This window comes from Argiope bruennichi, chromosome 11, assembly GCF_947563725.1.
Source record: "Argiope bruennichi chromosome 11, qqArgBrue1.1, whole genome shotgun sequence".
Lineage (NCBI taxonomy): Eukaryota > Metazoa > Arthropoda > Arachnida > Araneae > Araneidae > Argiope > Argiope bruennichi.
In genome coordinates, this window is record NC_079161.1 from 52,854,674 (window position 1) to 52,869,441 (window position 14,768).

General features: G+C 28.4%; 1 protein-coding gene across 3 annotated transcripts in view; it reads right to left on the reverse strand.

The window, feature by feature from the left end:
- Positions 1 to 14,768, reverse strand: part of LOC129957238 (atrial natriuretic peptide receptor 1-like) — a 1,107,058-nt gene that overhangs the window by 238,483 nt on the left and 853,807 nt on the right. For all 3 annotated transcript variants that reach the window (XM_056069479.1, XM_056069482.1, XM_056069480.1), the window contains exons 11-13: positions 13,195 to 13,299; positions 9,575 to 9,646; positions 7,612 to 7,777 (exon numbers count right to left, since the gene is read on the reverse strand). In XM_056069479.1, the coding sequence (XP_055925454.1) occupies positions 7,612 to 7,777; positions 9,575 to 9,646; positions 13,195 to 13,299 (343 nt within the window). The remainder of the gene's footprint in view (positions 1 to 7,611; positions 7,778 to 9,574; positions 9,647 to 13,194; positions 13,300 to 14,768) is intronic.

Consider the following 14,768-nt stretch of genomic DNA (forward strand, 5'->3'; position numbering starts at 1 on the left):
CGATAGCAATTTTTCGTGAATCGTGAAGTCTGATCCTACTTTCTAGGTATTCTGATCCATAAATAGTTTAACATCTCACTTAAAATCCATTATGATTAAGTTTCACAACTGGATAAATGCTCATGAGTGTGTGATATCAGCGTTTAGATTTTCTGCTTTAAGATTGGCTTCGTATCCTTTTTAGGGGATAATAGATGAAAACATGTAACTTTAATTTTATCATTTCATCAAACGCCCGGGGGGCACCTCGTAATGCGGATGAGATGCTTTCGGCATGGTGGTTGGATCTCGCCAACCTGGAGTGTACACAAATAGGTGGGGGATCTGACTCCTCCCAACGATGACGGGACGTACTTCCTTTGGGGAGAGTTGTACCGTGGCCGGTGATGACTATTAGGACTCAACCACAGTTCCCGCCAGTATTGCTATTGCGGTGGCCCGGTCATTCAGTTTTATGGTTTAAACCCGTGTCCCTTCGTGGCGGGTCAGAGTGTCAGATGGCTGACTTATCGTTTCATCACCAAAATGCATGTTTAGATTCAACTAAAACAGTGTTATAAAATGTCTTTTTCAATAAAATAAATAATTGAAATGTTTAAAGAAAAAGTTATTCATCTTAATGACTTTTCTTAAAATGACATTGTAATTAGATTTTAATATCTTTAAATGTTCCTGGTGTCTTAATTTTTGAAGAAATTATATGAAATTGATAATAAAGAATTCGGACAAACATTAAAAGAAAATAAGATATGTATTTTATGTTTCGTGATTTTTTAAATAGTTAAAAGTCAATTTTAATTCAGAAAAAAACATAACATTCCTATGAAAATTCTGTAAATCTGCATACAAATATTCCTAAATATTAGCATTTAATTTTAATTAGAAAATCATACACAGTTTTGTTCCAAATGAATTTGCATTGGTTAATAAGAAAAAAAAATAATAGAAAGAATTAAAAATTAAGTCACCTGGAGTATTCTAAAATTCTTAAAAATTACATATTTTTAAATTTTTTTAATAATAATATATTTTATTTCTAAATGTTTTAAAAGAAATTTGGCGTATTTATATTTTAATGTATACGCATAAAAAATTTCCTGACTCTAAGCGAATAATTCGTAAAAGTGTCTAATAAATTTCACCGTCCCCTTAATAAATAATTTCTAGTTGTTGCTTAGAAAAGAGTTGAGCAAATTTGTTTGGCTGACATCTTTATCATAAATCAGAATCAATGGTAATCTGAATTCCCAGTAAATGCAAATTGCCAAATGGGAATTGTATAAACCAGACAATGCAATAAATAAATCGTTTGCAAAGTTAATTAAAAAAATAAAGAGTATTAATCTATGATTGCAATAATAATTAAATAAATTGAGATTTTTAAAAAAAGAATACTAATTATAATTAACCAATCAGTAGAAATTTTTATTTCATTTAATAATAAAAATTAATATTGACAACGGCAAAGTTCCGCGGTATGACAAAGTGATCACCAGCACCTCCATGATATTTTGGAATAGCAATTATAATTTGCAAGTTAAGGGAAGGATTGGAATAATTGAAACTACAGTAGACTCCCGATTATCCGCGGGCGGCTTATCCGCGCCTGCCGCACTGAGTTTTTTTTTTTCCTTTTTTTTTGCTTCCAAGCAAAGAGAAAATGCTTCTAAAACAAGAAGCAAGCACAAATGACTGATTTCTTCAAAAAGGTGTAATTTTACAGTTATGCTTTTGTAATTACATAATACATTACAGTATTAAAACAGTACATATGTATTCATTTTTCTGTGTATCCTTGACGCCTCTCGTAAGTACAAAGCACTTTTGTGTTTTCATTAACGAAATGCATTTTAGGTTAGTTTTGAGTGATATATTAAAATATTAAGCGTTAGTTAAACATTTCCTGCTGTTTATTTTACGTTTTATTGTACATAAAACGATTTTTCAAAGTTGGAATGACTGTTTTCTCTTTTGCTATAAACGTTTTTAGCTTTTTTCGGATTATTTTTGTTATCCGCGGCGGCTGCGCCACCCGATTCCGCGAATAATCGGTAGTGTATTGTAGTTTAGACGAGCACATAAAGCTTTAACGTCATGAAATTTGGTATAATTATTAAATTAATATGTTTATGATATAGTTATTAATATAAAATAAAATTTTCATTATTTATGGGGGAACCGAGAACATACGTGGCACGTGCCTTTTACTATGGGGATTAAATAAATCATTTTGATTAGTTATTAAAAAAAAACAGAAATTTCCCTCAAATCAAGTCACTTTTATTTATGTGGGGACAGATAAAAATATTTTAAGTCCTTTTTTGAGCCTTAGTTACTTCTCAGTTAAATACTATAAATAGTTGCTTAATTTGAATCAAATTCACTACCAAGTAATAACACATTTACGGAATTATTATTTATTTCATTTACTAATTAAATATTTCCATAATAAATTTAGCTTGTTGTTTAGTTGTGTTAACGTCTCATTTCAAAGCAACGATAGGATTATTCTGGGACGGATCACGCAAATTTTGAACGACGGACAGATGACGAGGTCGATATCTGAACTGCCATTCCCTTCTCCAAACTTTTACGAAACACCATCGGGCGAACGTTTGGCCCCAACAGATTTAACGTGCGCCAGACCCGTTTAAAGGATGTTTCTTTGGTGGAATCGGGTCTCGAACCTGAAATCCTCCGTTTCCAAAACCGAGACCTTAACACCAGGCCACTTTGGTCTCCCAGAATCAATTTATAGGCATGGACAAAAACAAATATATACACGATTGCAAATCTTGTATATTAGAAACCTTTTGAAAATACAGTGATGAAACGAACAAAAAAGATAAGAAAATAAGTATTTAAATAGGAAAACTGCTTTATTTATACTCGAAATATATATTATTTTGATGTGTGATATCAAAAAAATATATATTTCAAGCATAAATATACATTAAATAGTATTTCAAGTGTTTATTTTAAAATTACTGTCCAGGATGAAGTGTGCTTAAATCAATGGCGTTTCATATAATTTTTTTTTAATTCTAAAAAGTATACTTAGAACCGAAAAACTATGTTCTTAACTCTGAGAATACAGTATCATGTATATAGTAAAAATTGTTTTATAAGCAGAACAAATGAGTGTTTCGCTAAAAGAGAATAATGATTCCACATTTTTTGTTACAAATGCTGGGGATTCTGCGTCAAAATTTATTGCTACCGTTCTTTTCGTTTGTATTCTGAAGCATCTTCCATTTATAAGAATAAAAATATTTTATTTTAAGCGGTAGTCAATTGCTCCCAGTAACGCACTGAGTAGAACATATTTTTCGAATGACTTCAATGATACATTTCGAAAAATATATAAACGTAATGTGCTGTATTCTTTCACTGCAACACAAGAATAAATTATTCTTTTTGCTGCATTTTGATTGTAACCTGAACCACTTTTAAAAAATGAGAAATGCTGTTTGTTTTGATTTCTAAATGTACATACATAAATAACTTAGAGTCAAAGAAAAATTATTTAAGAACAGCGCTAACTTTTAGTCTTCAAAGAATGTTAAGGAAACACTTATCTGTAATATTATTAATTATCCAATATTGCTCATTTTTCTGTTTTCATTTATATTAGAAATATTTTTAAATCTTGAATTTATAAGTTTGGGAAATATTTAAATGAAAGAAATTTAATGAGTGTTATTTTGAAATATTTCTTAGTTTAAATTTAAAAAAAAACAACATAAATAAGTTTTTAAAAGATTTAAATGAGGGCACCTTTATGAGTGTTGTTTTCAAATATTCCTTAGTTTAAAAAACAAAACAAAAAAAAACATTAATAAGTTTGGAAAAGATATAGACGAGGGCAACTTAATGAGTATTATTTGGAAATAATTCTCAGTTTAAATTTTTTTTAAAAAACATAAATAAGTTTTTGAAAAGATTTAAATGATGGCATCTTAATGAGTGTTATTTTGAAATATTCATAAGTTTAAATTTTTAAAAATAATGAAAAGATTTAAATGAGAACAACTTAACGAATGTTATTTTGAAATATTCCTTAGTTTAACTTAAAATAAAAACATTAAAATAAGTGTGTTTTTTATGTAAAGTATATAGATGAGAAAAGTCAATTCATAGAATGATGTTTAAATATTATTTGGAAGCTTATTTCGAACTTTTTGAAGAATCCTCATGATTTTATTTTAAGATATCCGATTTCGGATATATACAGGGTGATTCAAAACTTATAGTTCAAATTTCGTGGGAAGGTAGGTAATATCTCAGAAAACCGATTTTACAGAGGAAAGTATATCGGCAAACGTCATCTGCGTAGACAAAATGGAAACGAGAAGTGAACACAAGGAAACAGTACAGTTAAGTGGTAACGAATGTGACTTTTATTCCAATAAGGTGAAATACAAGTTCACAGTTGCTGCTCAAAATTGCGACTATTTGCACGAACACGGCATTCACAGCGCCATTGTATCGCCCACCGAACATTTTGAAAAACGCCTGGCATATCAACAGAAAATGTCTGCTGCGGCCACTAGTCGCAGACACAATCTTCGGCAATAATATCCATTTCATTTTCGACTACGGCCTCTTACACATGGGATTTCATGGGCCAGCACAAAACGAAAGCTATAGGGGATAAATCAGGTAATCTGGGTGGCCAAGCAATAGGTTCCTCTCTGCTGATCCATTCAGGTAATCAAATGCAACAACTGTGCTATGGTCTGGAGCTTCGCCATGTTGATACCACATATCTTGGAGGATACTGTACGTGATAAGTCAGGCGTTTTTGAAAATGTTCGGTGTTTTATGCAAAGATGATGTGAATCTAGTGTTTGTGTAAATGGTCGCTATTTTGAGCACCTACTGGGAACGAATGTACTTTACCTTGTCTGAATAAAGGTCACATTTGTTACCACTTAACTTTACTGTTTCCTTGTATTCGCTTCAATTATCCATTTTGTCCAAGCATATGACGTTTGCGGATATAATTTCGTATGTGAAAATCGATTTCCTGTGATATGCCTTACCTTCTCACGAAATTTGAACGGTACGTTTTGAATCACTCTGTATATCAGTTTAGGAAAAAACTAAAACTCAAAAATTGAAGTACTGTCTCAAGTATTGCCAGAACAATGCAAACCTGTATTTTTGTCGAAGATGCAATAGCAAGTTATCTAAACATTTTAAATAATGCATAAAAAATTGGTCATAATTTGTATTTAAATAAGAATTACGTAATCCAATTTCATTCTGATTTTATTTAAATAAAATATAGGGAATGTATGTTGCCTGTAAAATGCACATTAAAAAGCTCATTTAAACCAATTCATATGTATGACAAATTGGTCTAAATAAACTATAAAGGTACAAATAAATGTGGTAATATTACATGAAATATAGTTTCTGGAATTTTAATATGATATACAATTTCTTTATTAGAATTTTAGAAGATTTAATAATGTCTTATTTCAATGATACAAAAAAATACATGTTTCCGAGTGAATGGAAAATACAGTACGTATGATGTAAATATGAAGTTTATTTAATCTGCAGAAAGAAGTAATTTACATTAAGATAATACCACAGTACAACTAAACGAGCATCTAATATAGCCGTCTGGAATTATATTTAAAATAGCTTCATGTATAAAATATAATAGAGAAAGCCAAAATATGATAAAATCCTTTTTCAGACGATTTTAAATGTTGAAATTCCTGCATAAAATAAAGATTTTTTAAAACTTTTCTTAAATGTGAATTCAGATTCTGAGAGGAAGTTAAACTTTTTTTGTTAAGAAAAGGCTTATTTAATGTATACTTAATTTCTTACAGTTTCATATGAAGATGCTTATAATCAACAGCATAAGTTAATTTCCAGCGAAAGAATGTTAAATGAAGTCTTTGAGTTAATTTAAAAGTATCTTTATAATGTCTCTTAATGGTTAAAATCCTCAACATTTACGAAATAAAAAAGCAAATGAGTTGCTGGCTAAGAAGTTAATTACTTCAGGAATTTAAAAAATTCTACTTTACAGATTTTGCATTAAAAATCAATGTGATTTTGTTACTCTGAAATAGTATACAAGTAAACAAGAACTTCATGCTGCTGTTTTATTACTTTCTTATTTCTGTCTTTCACATGTACGTGAAGTGCAATAATTTCTAATTATGCACATAAAAAAAGATAGCTGAAAAAATATTTTAAGTTCTAATTATTAAAATTTACAATGCCATTCCCACTGAAAATATTCATCGCTATAAAAGTTAATATGAATCCATTAAATGAAAAACATACTGACACTAATCACATATTTAACTACATCTATTCAAATAATAAAAGTATGTGTATATGTGTGTGCTTGCGTGCGCGCTTGTATGTGATGGCACTCGCCAAATTTAACACATGCATACTCTGCATGCGAAGGAGTATGTATATTTTCTAAGAAATAATACTTAAACATTTTTCTTCGTGAAAAATGAACATCACGTTGAGCATAAGACATTTAATTAAAAGTACGCAAGCAATATCAGAAACTTACCATTGAATGGTGAGTAGTTAATAACAAAAAATGTTAGGCAAAAAAATATGACGTTTCCCAATATTATTCAAATATTCAGGCCGCAAATAATATTTAAAAACAATTCATAGCATGAAGGTTATTCTTTAAATAATGGGCATTAATACTTTCTCAAGTTTCACTCGCACGTCTAAAAGATTCCTCATGCATGCGCCAGGCATTCTTTGCCCAGAATCCAACGGCATTTATATTCACACTGCGATTACCAATAATGAAATACACTCAATTACTGATTATTAACAGGAAGAAAATTAAAATCTGAAGACATTAATTCAAACATTCGCAAATTAGTAACCACAATGTGAACAGTGACAGAAAAGTTAAAAACATTCTATAAAAGTACAAAACATCCACATTTATTCACGAGATTTAAGCCCGATATTTTGGTGCAAATTCAAAATCTCGTCAAAATTTTTTTACTGGGAATTACTCGATCATCAATCGTTCATACCAGATCTTGCACCTAATGATTACCACTTTTTTCCCTATCTGGATATAATTTCCTTAGTAGCAGATTATGAAAAAGTAAACAATGACTATGGTTGACTGGAAATTATAACAATAAATATCCATGAGAGAGATTTTATGGAAATCATTTTTTATTATGATAAGTGCACAAACCGTGAAAGAAATTATGGTAAGTAATAATTAATTATAAGTATCACTAGCAATATTTTTTTTTGAATTTTTTGAATTTATTAATTTTTTTTTCCTTTAAAGCATTCTCATTCGTTATTAAGTTTTTTGCATTTATTTATTTATTTATTTTGCATTACTGTTTATAAGCATTAAATGTACCTAATATTTTTATTTATATACGTTTATATATTTTTAAACCCAGTAAAAAAAGTATTGAATTATTTTTTTTAGTTGGTGTTAAGCAATATGAATAAAATAACTTGACGCCTTTCAGTAAAGTAAAAGGCAAAAATAAATCATACTAAAAGGATTAAAAATGATTTTTTCAATAAAATATAAACATTATCAAAAAATTCTGGTTTTAGAACAGTACTCACGTTTCCAGAAAACATATGAATCCATTTGTTCGTCTTCATCTCCACATCTTAAGCTATGGAGTCCAAAATCTGTAATTTTGAGGGCAAATCGACTATCAACCAAGCAATTGGAGGATTTTAAATTGCCATGGGAACGGATATCCGTGCTGTGTAAGTATGCCATACCCTATTGGAGGAAAAAACAACAGATTTATGATAAAGTATAATTTGGGATATCCAAATTTTTCTAAATGGAATAGTTCAATTTCAAGGAAACTGAGAAAAAATATTAATTATATGTGAATTTGCCGCCAATATGGTTCGCCAGACAAGCAGACTGAAATATTTTATAACACCCCTGAAACTTGATTCTAAAAGAAGAACAGATATTTTTCTTTATAACGTTGTGTGCTTAACTCAAAGTTTTTAATATACCTAAATTTCAAATTACTGAAAATTATTTAAAGTATGAAATTTATTTTAAATTATATAATTTAATGAAATAAAAAAAACCTAATTTATTTAGCAGAATTTATATTTATATATTTATTTACTTTTTATTGTATCAAAAATAGAGATTTTTTTTTCACTTATTCCACATAAAAAAATATCGTTTGGTCGATTTGTTGCAAAGTAATTTTGTTTTTAATACTATTACATCTTTGAAGTTCTTTGTGACATTAGCAATACATTAATGATTTTTGCAAAACTTGATGAAAAGTAATTAAAGTATTTATTTTTGAACGGATTGAAGAAATTAGAAGGGGATTATATATATAAGTTTATTTAAATCACTTCTAGGATATGCATCATTTTTATGCTACTGCAATACATTTAGTACTCCATTGCTCTGAATTATTACTAAACTTCATTGGCATTACATATATGTTAATGAAAATGTATGCAAATTTTATGTCTATCGGCATCGGTATAAAACCGAAACAAGTGAATGTCAACGGATTTGAATATTGTGCTTGTGTATATTTGATTTAATGTTAGAATATTTCAAATAATTGGGTAATAATTAACAAATGTTTTATTCTATAATCGCTAGTCTAAGCGCCAACTCAGGAACTGAAATGTTTTGTAAGTTTTAATTAAGTACAAGCTATATAAATCTTTTTAACTAACTACTTTTAAATCATAAAATAAAATTATTTCAATGATAGGATTAGCGATTGGAATGTAATGGAAATAAGTGATATAAATGTCAAACAAATTGAGACAAAGGTTTTCAAATTAATATGTTATATATAAAAAGCTGTTAAATATGGTAAACAAGAAATTACCAATAACTAATCCAGAATTATAAATGGTGTAATTATAGGTGTAAGTAGATTATAATTATAAGTAGAAATTATAAGACGTTCAGAACAGATTTTAAATAAGTTTTTAATCAACACATTTCTGCGGTTAGTGGAATAAAAGTTTTTTTTTGCAGTTTTTAAGCATTTTTGCTTTGCTTCTTTTAACGCGTTTAACATTTAGTCTCGTATTATTATTCATATATTAATGATACTTAACTTTGATGCTTCAGCTCTTTATCTCACACAAAATGATGTGTCTTGGTTTGTCAATTAATTTTAAATTAACCAAATTAATTAATTAATAAAATAAAATTTATCTAATAAGCTAAATGAATCCCTATTATTATTCTGATTTCAAGCCTAAAAATATTTTAAAATAATATGACTAGAAAAAAATGGCCCTTTAAAGGGTTAATGAAAATGTTGATTGAATTGCTAAAACAATACAAAATATGACTGTACTAACAGTCATTATTTTGAAGCAACATTAGTTCATTAACTATTAACATTATAACCCGATCAGATAATTTCTCAGCTTAAAATGTCAACAGCAATAAATCATTGATAAATGATACAGCAAAAAAGTATAATTGATTCCATTCATAAAAATATTAAATTTAAAAATGAATCATACATTATCACTTCTGATTCTTGAGATATGCTTAGAACAAACTTACCTTTACCAAATCATGCATTAGAGAAACACGGAACATCCAATCAAGTTTAATTTGGTCATTGTCCAGAATGTCCTAAAATATTTACAATTTCTTAAAATATTTGTATAAAATCTATTTTTTAATAATTATAAAAATAAAGACTATACATAAAAGAAACTCAAACATTTATATAACTTATTAATAATTTGTGTGATTCAGAACTTCTAAAAAAATAATTAATAAAAATAATAAAAAAATAATTTTTAAGGAGAAAAAGATTATATGCAAAGCAACTCTTTCTTTATAACTTTTTCTGAATCATATGGTAATAAATATTTTTCAAAACATTTTTATAGAAACATTTATTTTTATTTATAATAAAAAAAAGTTTATGAATAAAGAAAAGTATAATTACGTATATTTTTTTTTAAATCTTCCTTGTATTTCGAATTTTATTTAATTAAAAACAAAAACTTCTTAAAATACCGTAAATGTGATAGGTAGTTAAATACCATCTAGTTGTCACAGCCTTAATTATTCTTTCCAAAAATAAAAATATTTAGAATGTTACAAAACAATGACTCAGGTTTTTATATTTATTTAAAATTATTTTATATATTGTGCTTCAAATCTTTGCTTTTAAAATTGTTGTAAAAATAAAAGCTAAAGTTTCGTTTCTAGGGTTAAAGTTAAAAGGGATTATTTTTTAAATAAATAACGTAATTAATTCAAAAATAATGAAATAATATATTTCTGACAAAAAAATGTCATTTCTGCTTTTATCAGTTGAGACATAGTGAATAGAAATTAAGAAGAATTTTATCGTCTGCTAAAGTAAAAATTTATTATTTTCCATTAATGTATATAATCTTTTTTTTTATTATAACATAGATAGATTGAATTAGATTTCATCATAATAAATTTTAATTTTAATGAAGAATTAGAAATATAATATTTGTATCGATAATTTTTTTGTTACATTTTGATACAAAGTTTTCATTTTTAAGTTTAGAAGAGAATTTTTACTTCACTTTCATTTCCTAAGTTTCTTTGCACGTTTGAAAGCAAAATCCTATGGATTTTATCTCAAAAGAGTTCTTAAGCCTTTAGAATTGAACCATATGTATTCATGAAAAATGTTGTCTATTATTTACATTGCAATCGGCAGTACGTTTGCGAATTCTTGAAATCCCTCGTTTCCGTCTAGTTTCTTTAGGAAAAGAACTATATTTATATAAAAATACCAAAGTTTGCAATATTTTGTATTTTTTTGCAATCCCTCTACTATTATAATACAGGGATAAAATAGTTTAGTATTTCCTCTGTAAAAATTTTGATAAATTATTCAATAAAACTGTATTCTAAATATTCTCTTATATGAATCTTTATAATGTTTGTATATTTTATTTTTTTTACTGTAATATACGTAAAAATAATTTTCTTTGAATATTTAATATTTTTGAGGAATTTATAATAAATAGTTTAAGATTAAGAATATATTTTTTTTTCTTTTGGTTTCAGAAAATGGTTTGAATAATGAATTTACAAAATATTACACTAGTTCTGGTGGTTGTTATTAAAAAAATAAATGAAAAAGAAACAATTATTTGTGTTATTAGTCTTACGAAGTTTTTTTTTTTTTTTTTTTTTTAAATCAGCTTATATTTTAAAATTTAAATATTCGCAGAATATATTTTAGGCACATATGGTCAAAGGTGGACATTTTTATATAATAATTCCAGTTCCACTGATATTTATTTCAACTAAATATAAAGAAAAAAAACCTCTAAAAATACAATTACAACATTTTTTTGAAAAATAACATTTATTAATGAACTAGTCCTTAGTATTCAAGATTATTTTGACAATAAAAGATGTCATATTACTTTTTACCATGATATTTCACCCAATAATCAAATTAGATATCGAAAATTGGAAAATTCGTACTAATATCACTTTTTTACATGATGTTTTAGAAAAGAACGTAAGAATGAAATTAATTTTATATAATGTTTAGATGTAAGAAAAAAATATATTTTTTCCAGTGATTAGAATCACAAAATAACAGCACTCTTTTAACAAGTGATTTTTTTTATAGTTAAAATTGATACCATATGTTCTAACTAACATATGGAACAGAAAAGGGAAGTGTTAAAGTGAAATTGGCTGTACAGATTTACAGTCAGATCAAATAGGAAAAAAATGGCAGATCAATTTATGATATTGTTTAAGGATGGATTTTATTTTCCTTTGTGTATTTGCATTTAAGTATTCCATACACAATATTTTAAATTTTGTATTTTCTCTACATAATATAATGACTATTTTCCATTTTTATGTTATGTTATGTTTAGTTTTTTCTTTTCTCATTTCTTTCCCCATCAATACCAGAAGACAAAATTTTTATACAAAAATCCACTGTTTAAATACATATTTTCTCATTTCTTATTGAGTACTAAGCCCTCCAATTATCTCAAGTTAGATAAAATGCGAGCGCGGCCCTCTAAATCATAGAAAATGACTGTCAGTTTTTGCTGTTACGTCAGAGTCTAGTCGCTGTAGAGCACGTAATTTCTCCTCCATAGTTAATATAACTTTATTTCAGTTATCACCCATTTTGAAATTTTCACTGTGGTAAAACACTTTACAAAAACATTAAGCCTACCTCAAGAGAATATTGTCAAGAATATTGTACGTGATGTGCAATTATAATCAGGAACTACGTCAACAATTGAGAACTGATACAAACTGATGAAACAATGAACAAGGAGCTGAACGCCACGCTTTTCCTGACATAACTTGTACTTTGCACAAGACACGAATGAGGATAATAGCAGAAAACCACTTCGAATGCCTTGATAATGTTGCCAATGCAAGCCTTGCCTTCCTCATTTAATTATAAGAAATTAAATTTAAATTAAAAATTACATTACAAGAATTTATATATATATATTTATATATATATACATTTCTCATACAATGTCAGTATAAAGCCTTTCAAACAGTAAAAGCAGTAAAAACATAGATGCTGAACCTAACAAACGCAGAATTCTAATGAAAATTTAAGTTATATAACCGATAGGTACACCACCGTACATACCTACCTGTACACTGAAGGGAAATATCCACTGGTACTGTGTCTGCACACTGTACAACTTCAGACGAAAATATAAAACGTAAAATATTAATATGAATTCCTATTACAAACTATATCTAATAGAAATTTTCCTGACCAACTAATGCCTTTATCAAACCAAAATTTTATTCCTCCCTCCCAAATTTACATTATCCCATCTACGGATACCAAACACCCCATTTCCATTCAGAATATTTAAAATACCGAATCTCCATTACATAATTTAATGACTACGCAGGCTTAATAGCGTTCGCATTACATTCTACCATCCATTTCCATTAAACATAACATCATTTTCTTTCATCTTCTTTGGGTGTAATTCCAGCTTTCTCATAAGCCTTAAGTAAAAGACACTTGCTTTCCTCGGTTTCCTCCTGCGCGAAGTCTCGTTTAATATTCATTTTGAAACATAAAAGAGAGACGAGTACAGACGGAGAATGGTATGAATGCAGAACTCTAAGAATAGTTGTTCAAACAGCACAGAATTAAAGGATGCTGCTCTTACCTGGAGACTGCCTCTTGGGAAATATTCCGTGACTAAGTAACAGTGCGGAGACTCCACCACTGCTCCTATGAAACGGACCACGTGGTTGTGCTGCAAGTCTTTGATCTGCGAAGAAGATAAAATTAGACATGGACTCGAGATATTAAAATATTAATCCTACTGTGTTTGGAATTGGAGTTTAGTGTTATGAGTGTGTGTGTGTGATGAGATGGGAATATTAAATGATATATCTGGCTTTTAAAATGATGTTTAGAAATGAAATAACGTTCGCTGCTAAGTATTGAGATGTGACTGTAAATTCTTCTGAGAATAGGCGTACAGATTTCCGTCTCTGAGATTGCGATGAGCGCATGTATAGAAATGTTAAAAGTGCATCTTAATGATATTTTTTATGTTTAGTTTAGATTCGGTATATTAACGTCCCGTTTCAAATCAACACTATTGCTATTTTGCATCCAATTTCGTAATTTTTAACCGTAGTCAGACGACGAGAATGACATCTGAGCAGGCACCACTCTCTTCCAACTGTATGTGATGAGATGGAAATATTAAATAATGCATATGGCTTTTAAAATGATGGTTAAAAATGAAAGGAGTTTCGCTGCTAAAGCATTGAATTGTATACTGTAAATTCTTCTAAGAATAAGGGTACAGATTTCCATCCTGAGATTGTGATGAGCGTATGTATAGAAATGTTAACTTTGCATCTCAATGATATTTTTTTAGGTTTAATTTAATTTAGTTATATTAACGTTCAGTTCTAAAGCAATACTAAGGATTTTAAACGGTTCTCGCAATTTTGATCGAGATCAGATGACGAGTTCGACATCTGAGCTGGCACCACACTTTCCAAACTTTCACACCACACCAAAGGGGGGTGTAAGGCGAAGGATTTTACCCCGAAGGATTTAACATGCACCAGACCGGCTTACATGACAGTTCTTCCGTGGAATCGAGTCTCAGATCTGAAACCCCCTGGTTCCGAAGCCTAGACCTTACCACTACGCCACTCTGTACAATAATAACATAATTCAGCTATTGTATTTTGGAATATGAAAATTTTGCGTGCAAATATTTATATATTTCAAGTTTGATGTGTTAGATTTTACGAAAGTAAGACCCAAATAATGTAAATTAAAGACCCTGATTTCTATAAAAACTCAATTATATAAATGCAAACGCCATAATATTTATTTCCTAAATTATTCTAACAAAAATTAATATTCGTGAAAATATCATTAAATATCCTAAATCTATTATATCTATTAATAATAAATATGATAGAAAGGAATTGAGATTTGTTGCTAAAGATTTGAAATGTGCAATTGATTCCTAATGTATGTGTTGACGTTGTGTAGGGAAGACCATTTGATCTAACGCTACCAAAATTGGCAAAGATATACTTTTATAGGGCAGGAATTTGCAATATTAGGTAAATAATTGGATATAAATTTTTACTATCGCAAAAAAAGATTTATCATTGTACAGTTTTGTAAAGAATGGAAATACCTTTCATTAGATTTTCACACAACAATCTGTATGCTTTTTATTTTGAAACATATATTATTAAAAGC